Source organism: Gymnoscopelus microlampas, assembly GCF_963454915.1.
Source record: "Gymnoscopelus microlampas genome assembly, chromosome: 24".
In the NCBI taxonomy this organism is placed as follows: Eukaryota; Metazoa; Chordata; class Actinopteri; order Myctophiformes; family Myctophidae; genus Gymnoscopelus; species Gymnoscopelus microlampas.
The window spans coordinates 19,209,746-19,237,463 of NC_139961.1; the positions used below are offsets into that span (position 1 = coordinate 19,209,746).

At 38.6% G+C, this 27,718-nt stretch overlaps 2 protein-coding genes across 12 annotated transcripts in view; both read left to right on the plus strand.

Moving 5' to 3' along the window:
• Positions 1-27,718, plus strand: part of LOC311041106 (uncharacterized protein) — a gene marked incomplete at its 5' end in the record, with an annotated part of 231,405 nt that overhangs the window by 116,209 nt on the left and 87,478 nt on the right. For 10 of the 11 annotated variants that reach the window (XM_084051585.1, XM_084051581.1, XM_084051580.1 and 7 more), the window contains 3 exons: positions 16,313-16,426; positions 22,571-22,684; positions 27,055-27,168. In XM_084051585.1, the coding sequence (XP_083907711.1) occupies positions 16,313-16,426; positions 22,571-22,684; positions 27,055-27,168 (342 nt within the window). Of the gene's footprint in view, positions 1-11,871; positions 11,946-16,312; positions 16,427-22,570; positions 22,685-27,054; positions 27,169-27,718 lie in introns of those variants that run through there. The other variant, XM_084051592.1, reaches the window with a different exon arrangement.
• Positions 1-27,718, plus strand: part of LOC311041000 (protein NLRC3-like) — a gene marked incomplete at its 3' end in the record, with an annotated part of 132,132 nt that overhangs the window by 85,415 nt on the left and 18,999 nt on the right. The gene's annotated exons all lie outside the window — the stretch shown is intronic.

A 27,718-nucleotide genomic window follows, 5' to 3' on the forward strand; every position in this document is an offset into this window, starting at 1 on the left:
ACACACACACACACACACACACACACACCTGCTGAAATGATACAGAGTGAATTCGCTAAACAGGACCACACACACGCTCTAATGCACTTATGCATGTGCACACACACACAGAAAGTGTGTGTGTGCATGTGTGTGCGTCTCTGCTCCTGTACAATGTGTGTGTGTGTGTGTGCGCGCGCGTTTGTGCGTGTGTGTGTGTGTGTGTGTTAGTGCGTGTGTGTTTCTGTACAGTGTCACTGCATCATTTCAGATACATGTCTAACATGTATTACTATACTTGTGAGGACATCAACATTTTTAAGATGGTGATTTTATTAACCCTTTAAGACCGGGAAGGGAACGCATCTGTGTAACCACTTAAACCATTATTTTAAACTTTTGGCTATTCAGAAATAGCAGATATACAAGCTCATAGCGCGGCACCGAGTGCCGCGCTATGAGCTTGTAGATCTGCTACTTTTAAGAAAATCGTAAAAAATTTTAGCAAATCTTTGAATAAACTGTATATATTTTTTTAAAGCGAACATTTTTAACTCACATCTTTGCTTCCGGGGGGGGGGGGGCACTCGTAGCCCCCCCACGAGCTGCCGCGCTATGAGCTTGTATCTGCTATTTTTCATTAGCCAAGGAAATGTAAAAATGACAAGGATGAGTTCCCGGTCTAAATGGGTTAATGCTATTTATATTTTTTATTTTGTTGCATTTTTAACCCAAACTCTAAAGCGGAAAATAACCGATCTACAGTGTACACAGTAACTAAGTACATTTACTTGAGTATTAAGTATTATTTCTTTTTGCAAACTGATGACTTTAGCTACATTTTAAATATAAATATTGTACTTTTGACTCCAGTACATTTCTAGGAAGGAACCCTTGGGACCCAAACGTACAAAATACATTATGAATGGACCACTTGAGTCCTATTTCGTGTGAGACGTTGTGAGATTGTAGATCAGCTTTTTAGCGGTGCCAACCGCTCTATACGTGGCTTTTGACTTTTGTATGTCTGTCCGTCCGTCCGTCCGTCCGGCCGGCCGGCGGTTTCAGCACGGGATGAGCACGGCAAAGAAGCAAACAGCTATAACTTCAGTTTGCAGCATGCCACCAAGTCCAAATTTGGTATGTGGACTTAGACCACCAATAGGGACGAGCATGTATTGATGACGTTATCAAAAAGGGGTCCAGGGACCCCCAGCGCCCGTATGAGCACGGGATGAGCACGGGATTTTAAACAGCTATAACTCCAGTTTGCAGCATGCCACCAAATCCACATTTGGTATGTGGACTTAGACCACCAATAGGCACGAGCATGAATTGATGAAGTTATCAAAGAGGGGTCCAGGGACCCCCCGCGCCCGTATGAGCACGGGATGAGCACGGGATTTTAAACAGCTATAACTCCAGTTTGCAGCATGCCACCAAGTCCACATTTGGTATGTGGACTTAGACCACCAATAGGCACGAGCATGAATTGATGAAGTTATCAAAGAGGGGTCCAGGGACCCCCCGCGCCCGTATGAGCACGGGATTTTAAACAGCTATAACTCCAGTTTGCAGCATGCCACCAAGTCCACATTTGATATGTGGACTTAGACCACCAATAGGGCCCAGCATGAATTGCTGAAGCCCCGCCCCCTCTGTCTTCCCATTGGCTGGCCTTCAAACAGCCATAACTCAAGTTCGCAGCATGCTATGGAGTACAAATTTTGTACATGGACTAAAGCCAGCAATAGGGACTAACTGTCATTACTTAAGCCCCGCCCCCTCTGTCTGCCCATTGGCTGGGCTTTAAACAGCCATCATTCCAGTTTGCAGCATGCTCCCAAGTACAAATTTGGTAAGTGGACTCAGACCACCAATAGGGACGCATTGAAATGAGTTAAGGCCCGCCCCAAAGCCACCGCTTCCTTCACACAGGGTGTGATTTTTTCAATATGTTTGAAAAAGTCTGATTTTTTTCCCCTCAAAATTTCAACACATTAATGCATTGATTTTCAAAAGAAAATGTACTTAGTAATTTGTACTTTTTAATACTTGAGTATGCTACACGTTGTGAGCTTGTAGATCAGCTATTTTCGGTGTGTGACATTGGTGTACAGTTAAGTGTACATTGCCGACGCCAACACCTAAACCTAACCTCTAAATGTCTAATCCTAATATTAACCCCTACCTGAATGTTTTCCTAGTTGTAAGACATTTCAAAATCTTTATTTTTAACCATAAAACAACCTTTTTTTCCCCTCACAATGTCTATCTCTCAAATCTCATTATAGGCCTACTAGACATTTTTCCTTCACAACAGTAGTAATACACATACACGCATCCGTGCACACACCTACGCTCGCACACACCACACACACGCGCGCATGCACAAGCACGCACGCATGCACAAGCACGCACGCATGCACATATTTGTGGTGTGGCTCCTCAGCATTTATTGGGTCATGCAGTGTATATAAAATGATAAATACAAATTATTCTATGTCATGTATTTGATGTTTTGGGGTCTTATGTTAGGGGTTCACAAACCTTTCCATGTGAAGGAATAGCAATAGAAAAAAAAGGGGGAAAAAAGGAAAAATAGATTGCTGATCACTATTTTCACTATTGTAAACCAGATTCATTTTGTAAATGTAATGTATCATTTTGTATATATACTGTATAGTGTGTCTGTTTGTAAATTAAAGTCATTTTGTCAAACATGATTCAGTTTAGGGACAGTGTGAACTGTAAACACTTCTGTTTTGAGAAATGTGCTCAAACAATCTGTTTTAATAAAGAGAAGATTGAAGCTCACAGTGGAGAACTGACTCTTTTTCTTTTCACTTTTACTTTGTTTTATTGTTGTTGTGAATTGTATTGGCTTTCCAATTTGTTCCTGATCACATATTTATTGTATTGTTACGTAACTAAATAATAGTGTATTAACAGTTGCTTCAAAGTTATTATCAACAAATTACTACATGTAATAGTTAACATCAGTGTTAATTTTATACAGTTTAAGTCATTGTCTTTTGAATACAATTACTTTTAGCTTTAGTCATATTTTTGTCATCTGAAATGTTTCGGTTTTAGTCTAGTTTTAGTTGACTTATATTGTAAATATATTTAAAAATATATGTGCAGAGAATAAACAGTATGTCAACATTATGTACAATCTATTACCAGTATAGAAGTTACAATATGTGCAGTCAGACTCAGAGAGTGTCTACGTGGGGGTTCAACCATTTCATCCACTAGGGGCAGGAAGGGTAACATTTTATACTGACTCTGTACAGAGCAGGTCTGACAGTAGATGAGTACTCAGGCCTGACATTTCACACCACATGACACATTGTGAGCTTGTAGATCTGCTATTTTCAAGAGACAAATTTACACATTTTTAAATATCTTTTTTTTTACTATAATATTATACTTTTATACTACCGTATTACTATTATAATATACCCTAAGGGTCCATTGTGTTCCTAATTAGCAATCATTTACCTGGGGAGCCCCGGACCCCACTTTAGAAAGCACTGATCTAGATAGCAGGTTGTTTAAACAGATGTAAGGTTTGATTGGTTTATCTGGTATCCTACTTTGTACCATTTCATTGTTTTCTTTGCACTCTTTTCACTTGATCATTTGCCCTGCCATTTGTTGACTAAAATTCATGCCATTTACTGCGATAGTAAAATGAATCCTAAATTGTAATATGAGCCGACGTACTGAACCCTATAAACAGTCGCTTCAATCTTACAATTTACAATTGTGTCGTTTATCAGACTTATCCAGAGCGACTTACAATAAGCAAGGTAAACGTATAATATAAAATGCAGAGAGACAGTGTAGTGCCTCAATAAACGAAGATCACAGGTTAGCCAGGAACCTACAGTAGCATCAGTCTAAACAATATACTAATAATAATCTAGACATTGAACCTATAGGATACCAGGTAAACAATGAACCGAGCATCTGTTTAAATAACATGTTATCTAAATTACATTTTAACATTGTGGTCAAGAAAAACAAGACAAAGTAACAAAAAACCATGAGAGCAAATATCAGATCTACAAGCTCACGATGAGTAGTGACATTGTGCTATTGTTGCTATTTTAAAGTGGTTAAACCAGAATGTTGTAACTCTTTAAAACAAAATGAGTCATTTATGCCACATCCTGCCGAGATAGGGGACGACACACAAACTTTAGTCACTTTTCAAAACATGTCACCAACAGCACACACACCATACGCTCATAGGCAGATTATGAGACAATGACATTTGAATCAACATTCACTGCCAAATTGTCCCGGTTTTCACCACAGTTTAAAATAATAACACTTGTTTTGAGTACTTACAGTACATAGATTTTTATCAAGTTCTGTCTGAAAGGTGCAGTCACTATGTGTGCTAAGCGCTAAAACAATTGTCCCCCATCCTGATGAAAACACCAGATAAATATACACATACATTTTCAGAACCATGTCAATGAAACAGTCAAAAGTCGCAAAGATAGCAGACACCGGCCCCTAGACCAGTGGTTCCCAAGAGTGATGTCTTCCCACTGCAAAAGCATTTGAACCACTGTGTAATCTATACTAGAAGATCTACAAGCTAGAAGATCTACAAGCACACAACACGTCACGCATGCGACGTGTTGTGTGCTTGTAGATCTGCTCTTTTCAACGTGTGTCGTGACACAGTCACATGACAAAGCATAACTCAGGCTTGAGACACACTTAAACACTCACTTAAATGGCGTCATGATGCTTTGTTTCTTGTGACAACGTTTAGGCTATTCCTTCAGTTTCCAGTTGGACCTTTGGGGCTGTGTTATTGACATAAATGAATCAGGCATTTGACAAGAAATGTAATTGTAACTAGAAAAAGTTCCCCTCAGAGCACATGTCTCCGCCAGGTCAGGTAGGTTATTGTGGGCCAGCAATGTTCGGAATTCGTCAATCAGGATGGAATATGAAAAATCGGACAGAACCGTCTTGATCATTTGACTATAGAGATAACATTTGTAGGAGTTATATAAAATAATTTTAGCAAAATTCGGCCTCCTGGTGGCGCTATAATAGGGCAATGTTGAAAGGTCAAGATAGTGCGAATGTGAGGGCAAAGTTTCAACGCAATCAGAAGAAAATAGATATTTTTGATACTTTTGTGAGACACTGTTGCAGTATAAAGTAAAGCATGACATACAGCCATGATATACATGAGGTGCATGGTTAGAAGATGATTGATGCTTCACAGCAGACACTCAACCATCCAAGTTGTCATTGACTAGCCTGGTTCCAGACAAATCTGCCATTGCAAAAAAAAGAAAATGCCCGTGGCAGATTAGGTCTGGCCCCTCTCAATAGAGGTTGTATTTCTCTCCCTCGGAAGTAGTGAGGGACCAATCAGGGCCCAGTATGCACATATGGGGCGGGTTTATCACCAGAGGATTTTCGAAAATCTGCCCCTCGGAAATGCAGGTTCCACACAGAGATTCCAGACTAATATCTACGCAGTGATATTAGTCTGGCCATGACAGGCTAGTCATTGACATCTAAAATGATTGAGGCCTACTGGTCTACAGTACTACAGCATACTCTACTGGTGGTCTACAGTACTACAGCAGGCTGCCATCAGTGTCAGCTAGTTGTTTTTCTTTCTCATAAACTCTTGTTTACATCTCTCTCTGAACGTCATGGAGTCACTCAGTCATCACTGTCTCACCCATAGGTGTCCTTAGCTATGTTTCACAAGTTTATTTAAGTTAAAGTAGCAATACCACAATGTAGAAATACTTAGATATTGTTAACAAAATAAACTTATAGTACCAATCATTATTGTGAGCTTGTAGATCAGCTATTTTTTAATAGCCAAAGTATAAAATAGGGCTTGGTTGGTTTATTCAATGATTGATTTATTGAAATTTAATTAGTGTTTAGCTTAGTTTTAGTCATTGTAAATCTTCTCAAGGAATGCCTTGAATTATAGGAGCTGAAACTGTATCTTTCTCTTCTTGGACGGTGGCTGAGGCATTGCTGCGTGCAGATAGGATACTGGCAGCAGCGACTACTGAAGCCAAAATGCTGTGTTGTTTACTGTGTATTGTTATGACCCTGGTGTCTTTGGACCATATATGGACATAGGAATGTAGGTGTGTATAACCTTCTTTTCCCTGGTGTGAGGTGATCTGCTGAGAGTGATGTGTGGCAGGTGTGTGAGCTGAGGGAGTGGTAGAGGAGGGAGTGAGTGAATGAGTGAATGATTGAGAAACTAGGCGGTGACCACGATGTGATTGGTCCCAGGCTGGTGTGGGAGGAGGATAAAAGGCCAGCTCTGCTCAGCACCAGGTGTCTTCCCTCTTCACTCCCAGGACTGCCACCAACCAACACCACACACTTTATGTTCTCTGTATTACATCCCTGAACGAATGTGATTGAAACAGCCGGGTTTTGGTAAGGGTGGGGGGGTCATTCTTTTGGGTTCTCTTTTTGCTTGTGTTTGGAGGAGTAGGAGTTAGGCTAATGATTGTATTTTGATTTGTTACGTTGGGTAGTTTTAGTTAGGGTTTAGTTATTTTATATTTCATAACAATTCACCCACCCTGAAGAAATACAATAAAAAACCCATTGTATGGCTGAAGCCTTACTTGCAGGTGGTTCCTTGGGAGGTTTAAAGAGGGGTTCCCACGTCATCATGTTGCACCTCAGTTCCCCTAGACTGGGGCCGTAACAGTAAGCGAGGAGTGAGGATGTATTTGCATATTCACTTGTAAACCTGTTATGCAAAGTAGCCATTTGGGTACTTTGCTCAGGAATCGAAGGGGGGGGCGCGTTCTAGCGTGCATGGAGAGCTGTACTGTACCTGTGCGTGAAAAAGAATGTGTGGTGTCGCGTGAAGCGACCAGTGCATCCCTGGTTATAGCTATAATGTCCAAATAGAGAATATATATTTATCCCCACCTGAAGAATGCTTATAGGTTACTTTTATCCACGTAGAGAGTGAAGTGTTATAATCAGCTGATTGCTGCTTAAAGGACGACTTCACCCATTTTCAACCTATCTTCATATAATTGGTCCTCACTAATGCTCATGATAAAATGATTTAAAAAAAATCTACTGTCTGTGTCTCACACGAGGGCTGTGGACAGTTCAGAATCCCATCTACCAGTGACATCATCGATGGGGAATCCAAGCTAATAGAAACTGCTGGCTTTCTATTCCTGGAAAGTTGCAATGCAATAATGGAAGCCATTGTTCTCGCGTTAATTAAAAAAAGGTACCATTTTATCATGAGTTTATTAGTGATTATATGAAGATAGATTGAAAATAGGTGAAGTCGTCCTTTAAGCAGCAGAGCGACTCCTGTTGCTGTGCACAAACTGCTGTCAGTGCAATCTAAGCTTGCACATTCCAAGAGCGCTTTGAAGGAGCCATGCTTCGTCTTGTGGTTCTGTATAACATTATATTCCTTGCAAGCGGGCAGCCAATACTTTATTGCACGACAACACAACAGCTTTTCATTGACGCACAGGTAAGATGAACGCATAATTTGCTGTCCACTCCTCTTTAAATATTCAGTTTTCACTGTCAACTTTCCTCTGTAGGTTTTTGGATAGTGTCATTTTGCAGATGAAATGTTAACTTACTCTGCAAAGACTGCACACATTAAGCAGCTCCCCAGCTGCAAGCAATCAGTCAGGTTGCCTTGCCTTTAGTTATGGAAGCCAGAGCTGTGTGCCCACCCATCTGACCACTTAACACATTCAATCCGGGGACGCATCTGTGTCATTTGAGATTTCTTTGGAATCGTGAAAATGTGTGCAAATATTTGAATATATATATATTTAAAGGGAACATTTTTGACTCAAATCTTTGCTTTTGGGGGTCCTATTACAAAATATTTTGAGATGGGGGGGGGGGGAAAGTTTGAGAACCACTGATAAAGAAACATACGTTTTTCAAAAAAACTGTAGGATTTAGAAGCCACTTGTAGAACCCCCAGAAGCAAAGATTTGAGTTAAAAATGTTCGCTTAAAAAAATTATATTCAAAAGATTTGCACAAACTTTAATGATTTTTTCAAAAAATAGCAGATCTATAAGCTCGTAGCGCGGCACCGAGTGCCGCGCTACGAGCTTATAGATGTGCTATTTTTGAAAAAAAAAAAGTGTTTTGAGCTTGTATATCTGCTATTTTTGAATAGCCAAAGAAATCTAAAATGACAGAGATGCGTTCCCGGATTGAATAGGCTGCCGTGTTAAGTGGTCAGACGTAGGCCGTGTGCATCTTCAGAGCATGTTATGATCATTTAATCCATTGTGTTCCGGCTTGGATCAATGGAACTAATGTAGTATACTTTTAAGTTAGTCTATCAGTATCATAATGAAAACTCACTTTTCAAGGTTTTAAAGAAAAAAAATACCATGATATATGTTTTTACAGCATTTATTTAAAATATTAAGTGTTAAATTATCATTAAAATGTGTTTTCACCATTATTTGGCGGCCCAATTGAAATATCCTCACAGCCCACCATCTGTGGGCATGATGCAGATACAAGTTGTCTAACAGGAAGCTCAATCACCACTGACTGATTAGTCTGGCCATCCAGACTGTTTCCTCCTACAATGTTCAAATGCTTCCGTCATGCAGTCTGGAGCAACGGAAGCTCTGAAAATGATCCGGGGATAAAGTGGATATGACACCACCTCCCCGCTTCCGTTTCATCTTTACAGTCGTGCAAATTTCTCCTAATATAAATCAAAATGATAGAAGCCTATATAGCTTGCTGCTTCGCAGAAATTGAAATATTTTAAAATATAATTTCCGTGAACGAAAATGATCCGTTCTTGGCTTTGGGGATGTGTAGTTCCAGACTCTATAAAGCAGTGGTTTTCAACCTTTTTCATGCCAAGGACCCCTAAATTGATATACATTTGGCCGCGGACCCCCATTTGAAAATGTTTCCTGCCAGGGACCCCCCAGAAGCAAAGATATCAGTTAATGTTCTCTTTAAAAAATATAAATGATCAAAGATATGCACAGTTTTTCAAGGTTTTTCAAACATAGCAGATCTACAAGCTCATAGCGCGGCACTCGGTGCCGCGCTATGAGCTTGTATATCTGCTATTTTTGAATAGCCTAAGCTAAGTGGTTAAAAATGATTGTGACGCTATGAACTAATTTTAGTGATTTTAGTTCATAGTTGTCTGGCTACGTGATACTGACTGATCAACACAATGATTGATCACATATTATGAACATTGAACCAATACATTCAGTAAGTCACATTTTAATACAAACATAATTTTACCACCATATGTCTCCCTACTGACTGTTTATTCTATTTTATGAGAATAGATTTTTTTTCTATTCCTACTGATTCATGTACAGTGACACTGAAAGGCAGAGACTGTAATCTAACTCCTGTAATTATTAACCGCATACCATGCAGCCTTCATTTAATTGCACATAATGTTAACACAGTCCTAAGCTATATAGGTGTCAACAACGTAATTATTTTGTCAACTAGAAAACAAGAACCCTTTGGACATTTGGCCTCTAACTGAAAGGACTACCTGTGAAACTGGTTCTTTTAAATATTTAATGACCCTCAAATAAGACTTTTTTTTTTAAACTTTTAATGATTTTATTGATTTCACTACTAAACCCTAATGTTATACTTTTATCAGAATTGTGGTTAAAACATGGAGATGGTGGCAACATGTCAGAATGATGCTCTTCCTGTTTATGTTTTAGTCAGTCCAGTTTAAGAGGGTGTGATGGTGGTAGGGGGATAGTTTTTTTTTTTTTTGGAAAGTAACATTTACTACAGTACTGTACTTATGTACTTTTGTTTTTTTTCCAAGCACATGACTTCCACTCCGCTACATTTTAATATTGTACTTTTGACTCCAATACTTTACTAGAAAGCGACTCTTTGGACCTAAACTTTTACTAAATATAAATGAAACCCTTGAGCCCTATTTCAAATATAGTGAAAATAGCCAATCTACAAGCTCACAAGGTGTCAGAGTTTGACACGTTGTGAGATTGTAGATCTGCTATTTTCACTTAAAAAAAAAAATCAATACCGCAATGCATTTATATTAAAGAGAATGTCCTTCATAATTTGTACTTTTGAATACTTTGAGTATTTGCTTGAACTGTGTATACTTTGTCCACCACTGTTTTTTAATAAGCATTTTAAATGCTTAGTCATTACTATGAGTGACATTGTGTTTAGAGCTATTTCTTCACAACAAAATCACTTAATTGTACAGAACGCTTAAACTAAAACCAGTAGAAGAGAACATGAAGGGAGGGAGGGGTCTGTGTTTGGTGGTGTGCTAGCTTTATTGAGATAGTTTTTAATCCCTATTTTTAATTGTATTGCCTGTTTCTTTCTTTTTTTTCTCTCAGTAGAATTATATTAGAAACGTGAATTCCGTGACGGGGGTGGTTTACCAGGCTAGGATAATGTGTCTTCCATCACATGTTCACAACACTTTTTAATTCAAACTTTATTCCACAACTGATGTATTTGATCATTTTATACCCTCAAAAATATTTTTAAAATAGCAGAAATAGCAGATCTACAAGCTCCTAACGTGTTGCATCACGACACCTTTTAAGCTTGTAAATCAGCTATGTCTACTATTTCTGGATATTTTTGAAAATGTAGAATGATGTTACAATATGGAAACGGTTATGATGATTATGCCAAATAATTGCGATTAGCTCAAAGAATTGCGATTAGGTGATGATCTAATAATTGTGACAAGCCTAGGTGGGAGATGTCTTTCAGAGTACAAGAACTTACTGGGAATTGTCCTGGGAATCAGAAACTAGATCCTCTTTAAAGAGTATTAAGTGTCACGATGGTGGAACTACCAGTTTATGGATTCTGATTGAGGCGCATAACATGATCTCTCTCTCTCTCTCTCTCGCTCGCTCGCTCGCTCGCGCGCACTTCTTGACAATAAATCTATTCTTTGGGTCAGTGGTTTTCAAACGCATTCATGTCAAGGACCACCAAATACGTACAGTATGTATTTGGTCGGACCCCCATTTGAAAACATTTTGTACCAGGGACCCCCATAAGAGAAGATTTGTGTTATACATTTTCCAAATTTGACAAAATTTGACAAGATTTTCAAGACGTATCTGAACATTTCGCAAAATGTCAGATCTACAAGCTCACACATCACATTGCGACATGTTGTGAACTTGTAGATCTGCTATTTTCAAATAGCCGAAGTAGAAAATAGGGTTAAAGTGGTTATGCTTATTTGGCTGTTATAGGGGACCCCTTGGAACCCCCTTAAGGACCCCTGGGGGTCCCTGGACCCCACTTTGAGAACCACTGCTTTAGGAAAACAAAGGTAAGATACAGCAGCAATAGCACGTTTTACTGATCTGTTCACTACTTTGATTTTGATGTAAAATCTTCCTTTTGTCTGTGTCTGAACTCAGTTATGACAGTGAGTTCACATGACTATCAGTGTGTTTGAATGTCTCTGAGAAGACAATAAATTAAGTGAACGTGAACCTTTACTCACAACAAACTATTTGTCAGAGTTATCACACAATAAATCAAACAATCATAAAGGTTTACACCTACTTAGATTACACTCCTATTCTCTCTCTCTCTCTCTCTCTCTCTCTCTCTCTCTCTCTCTCTCTCTCTCCCTCCCCCCTCAGTTCTGTTCTTACGGACGCATCAGAAGGTTGACTGAGTCTTTGTTAAAGTATAGAGAACCAAACCTTCACCTTGGTGTCAGATTATATTCAACATGGAGAGGTATTGCAACTTAACTATTTACATGACCATCTACTACAGTCTATTATTACAATTACTACTATTAACAATGTTGTCATTCAACAGGCTCTGTTATCCAGAGTGATCTATAAAGTACAAGATCCCAGTAAGCAGCATGGATCCTAGTCAACCAACAACTGGGTAAGTGGACCATGAAATAAAGTGATAATAAAATAAGTGTGTGCTACAAAGTAATTAGTCTACAGTTATAAAACTAAAGTATATTTGAAGCTACTGTTCGCTGATGTACCTGTAATCAGTGCAGCATCTTAAATGAGCCTGTTGTTTCTGTTTCTGAATCAGGGGTTGGAGACACATACTAGAAGAAAAAAAATGAATGATTTAATTAATTATTAATTCAATTTTTGTTATTATTATTCATTTTGTATTTTTGTATTTCGTATTTGGACCCCCAAAATTATATGTAATTGGCCGCGGACCCACATCTGAAAATGTTTAGTCCCCCCCAGAAGCAAAGATTTGAGTTACAAATGTTCGCTTTAAAAAAAAATATATTTAAAGATGTGTACACATTTTTAAGATTTTTCAAAAATAGCAGATCTACAAGTTCATAGCGTGGCACTCGGTGCCGCGCTATGAGCTTGTAAATCTGTTATTTTTGAATAGCCAAAATGTTAAATAATGGCATAAGTGGTTACACAGATGTGTTCCCGGTCTTAATGGGTTAAACAACACATGTAGCCCCATTTCTAAAAATAATACACGGATATGGAGACATGTTTTCAATATGTAGTTAAATGATTTGACCTCTTGTCTATCATCAGGGTCTTGAGCTCTGCAGTGTTGTTAGTGGACAGCGGAGATAACAACTCTGCAGATCTCAAGACCCTGATGCTAGACAGGAGGGTACGGACTAGACGTGTTGTCTAGTCTGCTCTCTCGCATCGCATTTCATGACCTCTTGAAACAAGGACCCCGAATATGCATGTGGCCACAGACCCCCATCTGAAAATATTGTGTGCCAGGGACCCGAAACAAGATTTGTGTTGTTAAAATGTTTGAAAAATGTTGAACATTTTTCATGATTTTGTGAAAATAGCTGATGTATATAGGGATAAAGTGTTAACTGACTGATGCTGCATTAACTATTTTTTGCCGGGGACCCCTTGGAACCCCCTTGAGGACCCCTGGGGGTCCCCGGACCCCACCTTGAGAACCACTGGTCTATAGGAACACAGTTGGCCGAGTTCAGAGGAGAGAAGCCAGGCAGGGAGGATGATCTTTGTTGCTTACTGCACTAGTGACTCCCACTGGCTGGCACTTGAGCCAGTAGGATACAACAGCAGTGGAAACACAGAAATGTGTGAGGAAGTTAAGTGATATAGTGACAAAACTATGGAGTAAAACAATAATCTAATAATTGGCCAAAAATAGTGTTAAGTTTGAATGTGTCATATGTGCAGAGTATATTCCACTTTGACAAGGTTAAGATAAAATTAACCCCAAAACATCATACACTCTATGAAGCAGCTAAAACATGTTAAATGTTCAATACAAATTTGTATTTATTTTTAATAGTTTGTAAACATGTCTAAAGAGGGCAGGGGGAGTGTTTCTCTGACTTTATTGTAGATTATAATACTAGTTAATGTACAACATTTAATAGACACTAACCACCTGACCTCTAATGTCTCTGTCATTGTGTTGTGTTGGCCTGATATTATCCTGATGTTGTTAGACTTTGATACTGAACAACATGTTGAAACAGGTCATATAATCATAAAGTCTAGCTGTGTAATTTAATGAAACACTTTATTCTTACTGAGACATTACAGTAGTAGCCTACATCTGAAAACAAAGTTACTTACATCATCAGACACAGCATATGTAACCAATGTGCTGACTGACATTATGTTCCCCTAAGACAGTGGTTCTCAAAGTGGGGGTCCCCTGGGGTCCTTGAGGGGGTTCCAGGGGATGCTTGGCTAAATTAATGAACATGCATACAAATTGTTGTAACCACTTTAACCATATATACTGTACATCGACCGATCTACTGTTTTCAAAAGATCATGAAAATGTTTTAAACTGATTTATTTAAAAAAAATCATGTTTTCTATTAACATTTTTGCATAACAGCACAAATACTGGATTGGCTGGCACATCATTTTTTCAGATTGGGGTTCACAGCCAAATACATAATAAATTGTGGGTCCTTGACATGAAAAGGTTTGAGAACCACTGCCAATAATAATAATAATAATGAGAATAATAAGAATAAGAAAAAATAACTTTATTTATAGCACCTTCCAAAAACAAGTTAAAAGGTGCTTTACAGTAAAACAGATAATAAAAGTGAGTTAAAATCCCAGGTTAAGATAAACAATAAAAGTTACAACAAGTCATCAATTAAGAAAAAGCTGTACGATAGAAATGAGTTTTACGAAGAGATGTAAAAGAGGACTTCTGCTTGAGATCCCCAGACAGGGAGTTCCACAGCCGAGGGGACCACACAGCAAACACCTGGTCACCCTTAGTGACAAGCTGAGACTTTGGAACCATCAGTAGGGCCTGCTGGAGGATCTCAGGCAGCGGCCACTAGGCTCATAGGGATTTAGAAGATCACAAATATGACCATTCAGGGCTTTAAAAACAAGCAGTACAATCTTAAAAATCTATTCTAAAACTCACAGGTAACCAGTGAAGGGCAGCAAGGACTGGTGTAATGTGTTCAATTGTCTTAGTGTGTGGCAAAAGCCTGGCAGCAGCGTTTTGTATCAGTTGCACTGTGTATGTCACTTATTGATACCAGAATAAAGTGCAGGACAATAGTCAAGTCTGGAGGAGATAAAAACATGGGTGATAAGGAATGGTCTGACCTTGGCTTGCTGTATCCTTTGGGGAAAGCAGGATTAAAATAAAATGGATGTACTCCTATATAATCATAATATTTCCTTGGTAATGTGTAGAAAGTGAAGAATGTATACAGTGTGTTTGGTGAACAGCAGATCTGCTATAGCCGAATGTTCACCTAATATAACATGTTCAGAATAGGGATGCTACTGTATGTGGTTAAGTTGGGTAGCAGAACACTGCAGTTGTTTCTTTGTCCTGACTAATAATCTTTAATTGTATGAATTATGTTAGTTATTTGACCTCAGCTACATTTGAACAGCTTGTTTTAAGATGAAAATGTGTTATTGACTGTTATTTCGTTTTTATTATACACCTATAAAATGCCTTTGTTTTCCAGTTTGTTTTGTTTTTTAATCATCCTCGTTGTGGGGGCTCCTCACTGGCAGCAGTGGCAACACAGAAATGTGTGGGGAATGTATTGACATAATGACAACTTTGGGTGATTTGTTTTTTTTAAAGAGTAAAAATAAATATTGGCCAAAAATAAAAACAATGGGTTAAGAAAGTGAGAATGTATGCGTAGAGCAGAGGGCAAACTTTGATGATGGAGAGGGCCACTAAATGTCCACCCTCCCTCCAGGGACCACATTGTGTATGCACTATCACCAGTAGGATACTCACTGTAAACCCCATCATTCAAATCGCCCATAATTGTCACAATGTAGAGATATTAACACATTTGATTCAAGATTATTTTTTTCAAATCACACATAAATGTGGAGCAGCTAAACATTTTAAATGTTCAATATACATTAAGTTAATTGATATAGTGAGATTAGTGACACAACTGAGGAGTAAAAGAAAATAAACAATTGGCCGAAGAAGAAGGTTAAGAAGAATTACCCCCCCCCCCCCTCCCCCAAGAAAAAAGAAAAAGACACTGTACATAAATATGAAGCGGCTAAAACATGTTAAATGTTCATTATAAATGCATATTTATTCTAACAGGTTGTAAACATGTCTAAAAAGGAAGGAGTGTTCCTCTGCAGTTTACTGTAGATTATAATAGTTAATTTACAACATTTAGTAGACACTAAAACCACCTGACATCTATGTGTCTGTATTTGTGTTGTGTTGACCTGATATGATCCTGAATTATGTTGTTAGACTTTGATACTGAACAATACTCCACTGTTTAAAAGGCTCATAAAATCATAAAGTGTAACCTTTAGCTGTACAATTTAAAAAACCTTCAGTTAACTACTTAAACCCTATATACTTCTAGGACCAGGGACCAATAGGGGTATGTCCTTGACCCCCTCATTTTCCCCCTCCACACCAAATGGTAAGGTTCATGGAATCGTCCAGTCAAAAGGCATCTTTAAGTATCCACAAGACTCCAATTTTTATGGAAAAGCAGGAGCAAAAAAAGGCGGAACCAGCCGTAACAAAATTATTTAGGAGTAGTGAAAACTTTGTTTTGAAGAAAATAGAAAATGGTGGAACATTTAGTTAGGTAGAAATCTGCATGCTGAAATGAAATATGACTAATTATAATGTATTTCACAACCTACTGTTACATGTTGTGTATCCTACAGTATTTGAAATATAACTGGATCAATATTTCGATGTCTACCAACTACTGTGACTAGTTGACTTATAATGTTTCACCTTGCTTATCATCCTGTCAGGGTTCATCAGCAGAGACCAGAGTCTCCTGTACCCAGCTGTGTCTCCATGAAGAGTGACAAGTCCAAGGGTGGACTGATTCACTTCAAAGATGGACACCACTCTACCGACCAGAGGTCTGACTATTCATATTATTATTATTTTTTTCACTCAAAACATCACATCTAATAACCAGAGCAACTGTGTGTGTGTGTGTGTGTGTGTGTGTGTGTGTGTGTGTGTGTGTGTGTGTGTGTGTGTGTGTGTGTGTGTGTGTGTGTGTGTGTGTGTGTGTGTGTGTGTGTGTGTGTGTGTGTGTGTGTGTGTGTGTGTGTGCGTGCGTGCGCCTGTTTGCACATGTGTGTGTGCGTGCATGCGTTCTAGTGTGCATGTGTGTGTTTGGTTTAAATCATTTTATTGATATCCTGCATGTCATTCATGTTAAGTGCTGTCTTTTATCTGTGTAAAATAGTTTGAATTTTAAAAAAAGTGTTGTGAACACGTGATGGAGGATGCAGTGTACATGCAGAGGGTGTATGAATACTGAATTCATATTACATTAACCGTACCTGTGATGGAAGATTGCACTGTGTGGGATGTTATGTTTTCTCCACAGAGATGATCAATATAATGTATATTTTAAACACTTTTTTAATACTCATCCTGGTTGGTCTGATTAGAATCATCTTTGGAATGTGTTATTTGGTGAAAAATATATATTTAATGTTAGTTCTCAAACCTTTTCATGTCAAGGACCCCAAATATATATGTGGTCTGTGGCCACATGCGGCCACAGACCCCCAACTGAAAATATTTTGTGCCAGGGACCCGATAAAAGATTTGCGTTGTTAAAGTCGTACAGTGCAAATAAAAAAAAAACGATTTTTAGCAGCATTCGTTTTCACCGGAAGACGGAAGCGTTTCAAAATGCGTTCTTTTAATTGTTTTATACGATCTGTGGATCGTTTCTCTTAGCCAGTGGAGCTTTAGTTACCGTGAGCTGTGTTTTCTTTTGCTGTTGTTTTTTGTTCTTCAAATCATACAATCTCTTAAAATCAGCGTGAGTTTCCTTTTTGTTAATAGCGCGGTAGTTCCATAGACTGTATAAATGAGATGGACAAAGCCACTCCGCTGCTTTCTACAGACCGAAAATGAAGCCGATTGTTCCAAGACTGTAGGTCCGCCATCTTTCAAGATCGCGCCATAACGCGTCATATCCTGCAGAATGAGACCAGACCATTATTGGTTGGGTAGCTTGTCAATCAAGAGCGGGGGCGGGGAATGAATGCTATTGGTTGTGTAGCTTGTCAATCAAATCATCCCGCCCCTCCTGGAGAATAGCCTACTTTATCGTCAATTTTAAAATAAATAGGACCATAATTTAGCTGGCTGGCACTTGAGCCAGTAGGATACAACAGCAGTGGAAACATAGAAATGTGTGAGGAAGTTAAGTGATATAGTGACAAAACTATGGAGTAAAACAATAATCTAATAATTGGCCAAAAATAGTGTTAAGTTTGAATGTGTCATATGTGCAGAGTATATTCCACTTTGACAAGGTTAAGATAAAATTAACCCCAAAACATCATACACTCTATGAAGCAGCTAAAACATGTTAAATGTTCAATATAAATTTGTATTTATTTTTAATAGTTTGTAAACATGTCTAAAGAGGGCAGGGGGAGTGTTTCTCTGACTTTATTGTAGATTATAATACTAGTTAATGTACAACATTTAATAGACACTAACCACCTGACCTCTAATGTCTCTGTCATTGTGTTGTGTTGGCCTGATATTATCCTGATGTTGTTAGACTTTGATACTGAACAACATGTTGAAACAGGTCATATAATCATAAAGTCTAGCTGTGTAATTTAATGAAACACTTTATTCTTACTGAGACATTACAGTAGTAGCCTACATCTGAAAACAAAGTTACTTACATCATCAGACACAGCATATGTAACCAATGTGCTGACTGACATTATGTTCCCCTAAGACAGTGGTTCTCAAAGTGGGGGTCCCCTGGGGTCCTTGAGGGGGTTCCAGGGGATGCTTGGCTAAATTAATGAACATGCATACAAATTGTTGTAACCACTTTAACCATATATACTGTACATCGACCGATCTACTGTTTTCAAAAGATCATGAAAATGTTTTAAACTGATTTATTTAAAAAATCATGTTTTCTATTAACACTTTTGCATAACAGCACAAATACTGGATTGGCTGGCACATCATTTTTTCAGATTGGGGTTCACAGCCAAATACATAATAAATTGTGGGTCCTTGACATGAAAAGGTTTGAGAACCACTGCCAATAATAATAATAATAATGAGAATAATAAGAATAAGAAAAAATAACTTTATTTATAGCACCTTCCAAAAACAAGTTAAAAGGTGCTTTACAGTAAAACAGATAATAAAAGTGAGTTAAAATCCCAGGTTAAGATAAACAATAAAAGTTACAACAAGTCATCAATTAAGAAAAAGCTGTACGATAGAAATGAGTTTTACGAAGAGATGTAAAAGAGGACTTCTGCTTGAGATCCCCAGACAGGGAGTTCCACAGCCGAGGGGACCGCACAGCAAACACCTGGTCACCCTTAGTGACAAGCTGAGACTTTGGAACCATCAGTAGGGCCTGCTGGAGGATCTCAGGCAGCGGCCACTAGGCTCATAGGGATTTAGAAGATCACAAATATGACCATTCAGGGCTTTAAAAACAAGCAGTACAATCTTAAAAATCTATTCTAAAACTCACAGGTAACCAGTGAAGGGCAGCAAGGACTGGTGTAATGTGTTCAATTGTCTTAGTGTGTGTCAAAAGCCTGGCAGCAGCGTTTTGTATCAGTTGCACTGTGTATGTCACTTATTGATACCAGAATAAAGTGCAGGACAATAGTCAAGTCTGGAGGAGATAAAAACATGGGTGATAAGGAATGGTCTGACCTTGGCTTGCTGTATCCTTTGGGGAAAGCAGGATTAAAATAAAATGGATGTACTCCTATATAATCATAATATTTCCTTGGTAATGTGTAGAAAGTGAAGAATGTATACAGTGTGTTTGGTGAACAGCAGATCTGCTATAGCCGAATGTTCACCTAATATAACATGTTCAGAATAGGGATGCTACTGTATGTGGTTAAGTTGGGTAGCAGAACACTGCAGTTGTTTCTTTGTCCTGACTATCGTGACTACTAATTGAAGCCGAGGCCGAATTGGGCCAAATCGCATGGATGAGCCCTGACAGCACATGGTTGGTGCTACAAACTCCAAATTTCGCACACAGATAGCTCAGACCTTTGCCTACGATCTTAGCTAGGCCTCGACCCAACCCGATATGCGGTTTTCCGGAACCAACGCGAAAGGTTCGGAATCTCCATATGCGGAGATGACTGACATCGGGCTGTTTCGGAGCAAGCGCTGACTCATTGTGACATCACTTCATAAAAGGCTCTGACATCACATACGCTAGATGAGTCAACACAAAATCTCTCTGAGTGTCCATATATGGAAACATCAATGCGGTTTTCCGGAACCAATGCGAAAGGTTCGGAATCTCCATATGCGGAGATGACTGACATCGGGCTGTTTGCCACCAAAAAACGACGCATGGAACCACGCAGAAAAACCTCATTGAGCAAGAGGACACACAATGCCAAAATGCATCGTGCGCGTCGTGTGCGTCGAGCAGCTGCAGCTGCAGCTGCAGCAGCAACAACAGATAACCCTGATCGGGAGAGTCAGCCGGGAGACAGCCACACCCTGTCATTGGATGTGACCATGGCAACAGCTAACCCCAGTGACAGCTGGACACCCGCCACCAACAAACGACACTATACATCACAAAGAAGAACACAAAAGGTAAAAAACTTTTACAGGCAGTACATGCACCAAAAGAAGAAACCATCACACGGCAGTTCATTCTAAACTCCCCAGCAGGTTATGGCAAAACCTTTACCTTTAAGGCAATTGCAGCTAAGATTCGCGCAGAGAATGGCATTGTACTGTGTGTGGGCAGCACAGGCTTAGCGGCACAGAACCTGGAGGGTGGTAGGACAGCTCATTCAAGATTTAAGATCCCAATCCCCATTTTTGAAGACTCTGTCTGTGCCATCAACGCCGAGTCCTCCCTGGCTAGGCTCATCAAAGAGAGCAACTTGATAATCTGGGACGAGATATTCAGTGTTAACCGATTTAATGTTGAGTGTGTGGAAAGAACACTGAGGGACCTCATGCACTCGCAACAACCTTGGGGTGGCAAAACTGTCCTTCTGGGTGGAGACCCTAGGCAGACACTCCCTGTTATTAAAAGAGCAAGCAGAGCCCAGATAGTTACAGCATGCATCCAGATGTCACCACTGTATCCTCTCATGAAGCACCACAAGCTTAACATCAACATGAGGACAGAAACAGCTGAAAGGGACTTCTCCAACTATCTTCTTGCTTTAGGGGACGGAAAACTCCCTCACGAGGACACAGAAGTTCAAATCCGAATTCCACCACAACACTTGGTTAAGGATCTGAATACTCTGATTTCTTCCACCTTTCCTGACCTGCAAAATGGATGTATCAACAAAGACAACCTTCTCAAAGGCACTGTATACACTCCTCTGAACAATGACATCCAAGAAATCAACAACATATGCTTGGCTGACTTACCTACAGAAGAGAGAGTCTACCTTTCAGCCGACTCAATTCAGGAGGACGACCACAAGGATTACGTGACTGTGGAATTACTCAATTCACTGACACCCTCTGGAATCCCTGATCATAACCTCAAATTGAAAGTAGGCGCACCGGTCATGCTGCTTAGAAACCTGCAATCAGTCATAGAAACCGAAGGGCGGCCGAGCTTCTAGTAATCTTTAATTGTATGAATTATGTTAGTTATTTGACCTCAGCTACATTTGAACAGCTTGTTTTAAGATGAAAATGTGTTATTGACTGTTATTTCGTTTTTATTATACACCTATAAAATGCCTTTGTTTTCCAGTTTGTTTTGTTTTTTAATCATCCTCGTTGTGAGGGCTCCTCACTGGCAGGAGTGGCAACACAGAAATGTGTGGGGAATGTATTGACATAATGACAACTTTGGGTGATTTGTTTTTTTTAAAGAGTAAAAATAAATATTGGCCAAAAATAAAAACAATGGGTTAAGAAAGTGTGAATGTATGCGTAGAGCAGAGGGCAAACTTTGATGATGGAGAGGGCCACTAAATGTCCACCCTCCCTCCAGGGACCACATTGTGTATGCACTATCACCAGTAGGATACTCACTGTAAACCCCATCATTCAAATCGCCCATAATAGTCACAATGTAGAGATATTAACACATTTTTTTTCAAATCACACATAAATGTGGAGCAGCTAAACATTTTAAATGTTCAATATACATTAAGTTAATTGATATAGTGAGATTAGTGACACAACTGAGGAGTAAAAGAAAATAAACAATTGGCCGAAGAAGAAGGTTAAGAAGAATTCCCCCCCCCCCCCCCCTCCCCCAAGAAAAAAGAAAAAAAACACTGTACATAAATATGAAGCGGCTAAAACATGTTAAATGTTCATTATAAATGCATATTTATTCTAACAGGTTGTAAACATGTCTAAAAAGGAGGGTGTGTTCCTCTGCAGTTTACTGTAGATTATAATAGTTAATTTACAACATTTAGTAGACACTAAAACCACCTGACATCTATGTGTCTGTATTTGTGTTGTGTTGACCTGATATGATCCTGAATTATGTTGTTAGACTTTGATACTGAACAATACTCCACTGTTTAAAAGGCTCATAAAATCATAAAGTGTAACCTTTAGCTGTACAATTTAAAAAACCTTCAGTTAACTACTTAAACCCTATATACTTCTAGGACCAGGGACCCATAGGGGTATGTCCTTGACCCCCTCATTTTCCCCCTCCACACCAAATGGTAAGGTTCATGGAATCGTCCAGTCAAAAGGCATCTTTAAGTATCCACAAGACTCCAATTTTTATGGAAAAGCAGGAGCAAAAAAAGGCGGAACCAGCCGTAACAAAATTATTTAGGAGTAGTGAAAACTTTGTTTTGAAGAAAATAGAAAATGGTGGAACATTTAGTTAGGTAGAAATCTGCATGCTGAAATGAAATATGACTAATTATAATGTATTTAACAACCTACTGTACATGTTGTGTATCCTACAGTATTTGAAATATAACTGGATCAATATTTCGATGTCTACCAACTACTGTGACTAGTTGACTTATAATGTTTCACCTTGCTTATCATCCTGTCAGGGTTCATCAGCAGAGACCAGAGTCTCCTGTACCCAGCTGTGTCTCCATGAAGAGTGACAAGTCCAAGGGTGGACTGATTCACTTCAAAGATGGACACCACTCTACTGACCAGAGGTCTGACTATTCATATTATTATTATTTTTTTCACTCAAAACATCACATCTAATAACCAGAGCAACTGTGTGTGTGTGTGTGTGTGTGTGTGTGTGTGTGTGTGTGTGTGTGTGTGTGTGTGTGTGTGTGTGTGTGCGCCTGTTTGCACATGTGTGTGTGCGTGCATGCGTTCTAGTGTGCATGTGTGTGTTTGGTTTAAATCATTTTATTGATATCCTGCATGTCATTCATGTTAAGTGCTGTCTTTTATCTGTGTAAAATAGTTTGAATTTTAAAAAAAGTGTTGTGAACACGTGATGGAGGATGCAGTGTACATGCAGAGGGTGTATGAATACTGAATTCATATTACATTAACCGTACCTGTGATGGAAGATTGCACTGTGTGGGATGTTATGTTTTCTCCACAGAGATGATCAATATAATGTATATTTTAAACACTTTTTTAATACTCATCCTGGTTGGTCTGATTAGAATCATCTTTGGAATGTGTTATTTGGTGAAAAATATATATTTAATGTTAGTTCTCAAACCTTTTCATGTCAAGGACCCCAAATATATATGTGGTCTGTGGCCACATGCGGCCACAGACCCCCAACTGAAAATATTTTGTGCCAGGGACCCGATAAAAGATTTGCGTTGTTAAAGTCGTACAGTGCAAATAAAAAAAAAACGATTTTTAGCAGCATTCGTTTTCACCGGAAGACGGAAGCGTTTCAAAATGCGTTCTTTTAATTGTTTTATACGATCTGTGGATCGTTTCTCTTAGCCAGTGGAGCTTTAGTTACCGTGAGCTGTGTTTTCTTTTGCTGTTGTTTTTTGTTCTTCAAATCATACAATCTCTTAAAATCAGCGTGAGTTTCCTTTTTGTTAATAGCGCGGTAGTTCCATAGACTGTATAAATGAGATGGACAAAGCCACTCCGCTGCTTTCTACAGACCGAAAATGAAGCCGATTGTTCCAAGACTGTAGGTCCGCCATCTTTCAAGATCGCGCCATAACGCGTCATATCCTGCAGAATGAGACCAGAACATTATTGGTTGGGTAGCTTGTCAATCAAGAGCGGGGGCGGGGAATGAATGCTATTGGTTGTGTAGCTTGTCAATCAAATCATCCCGCCCCTCCTGGAGAATAGCCTACTTTATCGTCAATTTTAAAATAAATAGGACCATAATTTAGCTGGCTGGCACTTGAGCCAGTAGGATACAACAGCAGTGGAAACACAGAAATGTGTGAGGAAGTTAAGTGATATAGTGACAAAACTATGGAGTAAAACAATAATCTAATAATTGGCCAAAAATAGTGTTAAGTTTGAATGTGTCATATGTGCAGAGTATATTCCACTTTGACAAGGTTAAGATAAAATTAACCCCAAAACATCATACACTCTATGAAGCAGCTAAAACATGTTAAATGTTCAATATAAATTTGTATTTATTTTTAATAGTTTGTAAACATGTCTAAAGAGGGCAGGGGGAGTGTTTCTCTGACTTTATTGTAGATTATAATACTAGTTAATGTACAACATTTAATAGACACTAACCACCTGACCTCTAATGTCTCTGTCATTGTGTTGTGTTGGCCTGATATTATCCTGATGTTGTTAGACTTTGATACTGAACAACATGTTGAAACAGGTCATATAATCATAAAGTCTAGCTGTGTAATTTAATGAAACACTTTATTCTTACTGAGACATTACAGTAGTAGCCTACATCTGAAAACAAAGTTACTTACATCATCAGACACAGCATATGTAACCAATGTGCTGACTGACATTATGTTCCCCTAAGACAGTGGTTCTCAAAGTGGGGGTCCCCTGGGGTCCTTGAGGGGGTTCCAGGGGATGCTTGGCTAAATTAATGAACATGCATACAAATTGTTGTAACCACTTTAACCATATATACTGTACATCGACCGATCTACTGTTTTCAAAAGATCATGAAAATGTTTTAAACTGATTTATTTAAAAAATCATGTTTTCTATTAACATTTTTGCATAACAGCACAAATACTGGATTGGCTGGCACATCATTTTTTCAGATTGGGGTTCACAGCCAAATACATAATAAATTGTGGGTCCTTGACATGAAAAGGTTTGAGAACCACTGCCAATAATAATAATAATAATGAGAATAATAAGAATAAGAAAAAATAACTTTATTTATAGCACCTTCCAAAAACAAGTTAAAAGGTGCTTTACAGTAAAACAGATAATAAAAGTGAGTTAAAATCCCAGGTTAAGATAAACAATAAAAGTTACAACAAGTCATCAATTAAGAAAAAGCTGTACGATAGAAATGAGTTTTACGAAGAGATGTAAAAGAGGACTTCTGCTTGAGATCCCCAGACGGGGAGTTCCACAGCCGAGGGGACCGCACAGCAAACACCTGGTCACCCTTAGTGACAAGCTGAGACTTTGGAACCATCAGTAGGGCCTGCTGGAGGATCTCAGGCAGCGGCCACTAGGCTCATAGGGATTTAGAAGATCACAAATATGACCATTCAGGGCTTTAAAAACAAGCAGTACAATCTTAAAAATCTATTCTAAAACTCACAGGTAACCAGTGAAGGGCAGCAAGGACTGGTGTAATGTGTTCAATTGTCTTAGTGTGTGGCAAAAGCCTGGCAGCAGCGTTTTGTATCAGTTGCACTGTGTGTGTCACTTATTGATACCAGAATAAAGTGCAGGACAATAGTCAAGTCTGGAGGAGATAAAAACATGGGTGATAAGGAATGGTCTGACCTTGGCTTGCTGTATCCTTTGGGGAAAGCAGGATTAAAATAAAATGGATGTACTCCTATATAATCATAATATTTCCTTGGTAATGTGTAGAAAGTGAAGAATGTATACAGTGTGTTTGGTGAACAGCAGATCTGCTATAGCCGAATGTTCACCTAATATAACATGTTCAGAATAGGGGGTTAAGTTGGGTAGCAGAACACTGCAGTTGTTTCTTTGTCCTGACTAATAATCTCTAATTGTATGAATTATGTTAGTTATTTGACCTCAGCTACATTTGAACAGCTTGTTTTAAGATGAAAATGTGTTATTGACTGTTATTTCGTTTTTATTATACACCTATAAAATGCCTTTGTTTTCCAGTTTGTTTTGTTTTTTAATCATCCTCGTTGTCGGGGCTCCTCACTGGCAGCAACACAGAAATGTGTGGGGAATGTATTGACATAATGACAACTTTGGGTGATTTGTTTTTTTTAAAGAGTAAAAATAAATATTGGCCAAAAATAAAAACAATGGGTTAAGAAAGTGTGAATGTATGCGTAGAGCAGAGGGCAAACTTTGATGATGGAGAGGGCCACTAAATGTCCACCCTCCCTCCAGGGACCACATTGTGTATGCACTATCACCAGTAGGATACTCACTGTAAACCCCATCATTCAAATCGCCCATAATAGTCACAATGTAGAGATATTAACACATTTGATTCAAGATTATTTTTTTCCAAATCACACATAAATGTGGAGCAGCTAAACATTTTAAATGTTCAATATACATTAAGTTAATTGATATAGTGAGATTAGTGACACAACTGAGGAGTAAAAGAAAATAAACAATTGGCCGAAGAAGAAGGTTAAGAAGAATTACCCCCCCCCCCCCCTCCCCCAAGAAAAAAGAAAAAAACACTGTACATAAATATGAAGCGGCTAAAACATGTTAAATGTTCATTATAAATGCATATTTATTCTAACAGGTTGTAAACATGTCTAAAAAGGAGGGAGTGTTCCTCTGCAGTTTACTGTAGATTATAATAGTTAATTTACAACATTTAGTAGACACTAAAACCACCTGACATCTATGTGTCTGTATTTGTGTTGTGTTGACCTGATATGATCCTGAATTATGTTGTTAGACTTTGATACTGAACAATACTCCACTGTTTAAAAGGCTCATACAATCATAAAGTGTAACCTTTAGCTGTACAATTTAAAAAACCTTCAGTTAACTACTTAAACCCTATATACTTCTAGGACCAGGGACCCATAGGGGTATGTCCTTGACCCCCTCATTTAGGTTCATGGAATCGTCCAGTCAAAAGGCATCTTTAAGTATCCACAAGACTCCAATTTTTATGGAAAAGCAGGAGCAAAAAAAGGCGGAACCAGCCGTAACAAAATTATTTAGGAGTAGTGAAAACTTTGTTTTGAAGAAAATAGAAAATGGTGGAACATTTAGTTAGGTAGAAATCTGCATGCTGAAATGAAATATGACTAATTATAATGTATTTAACAACCTACTGTACATGTTGTGTATCCTACAGTATTTGAAATATAACTGGATCAATATTTCGATGTCTACCAACTACTGTGACTAGTTGACTTATAATGTTTCACCTTGCTTATCATCCTGTCAGGGTTCATCAGCAGAGACCAGAGTCTCCTGTACCCAGCTGTGTCTCCATGAAGAGTGACAAGTCCAAGGGTGGACTGATTCTCTTCAAAGATGGACACCACTCTACTGACCAGAGGTCTGACTATTCATATTATTATTATTTTTTTCACTCAAAACATCACATCTAATAACCAGAGCAAGTGTGTGTGTGTGTGTGTGTGTGTGTGTGTGTGTGTGTGTGTGTGTGTGTGTGTGTGTGTGTGTGTGTGTGTGTGTGTGTGTGTGTGTGTGTGTGTGTGTGTGTGTGCGCCTGTTTGCACATGTGTGTGTGCGTGCGTGCATGCGTTCTAGTGTGCATGTGTGTGTTTGGTTTAAATCATTTTATTGATATCCTGCATGTCATTCATGTTAAGTGCTGTCTTTTATCTGTGTAAAATAGTTTGAATTTTAAAAAAAGTGTTGTGAACACGTGATGGAGGATGCAGTGTACATGCAGAGGGTGTATGAATACTGAATTCATATTACATTAACCGTACCTGTGATGGAAGATTGCACTGTGTGGGATGTTATGTTTTCTCCACAGAGATGATCAATATAATGTATATTTTAAACACTTTTTTAATACTCATCCTGGTTGGTCTGATTAGAATCATCTTTGGAATGTGTTATTTGGTGAAAAATATATA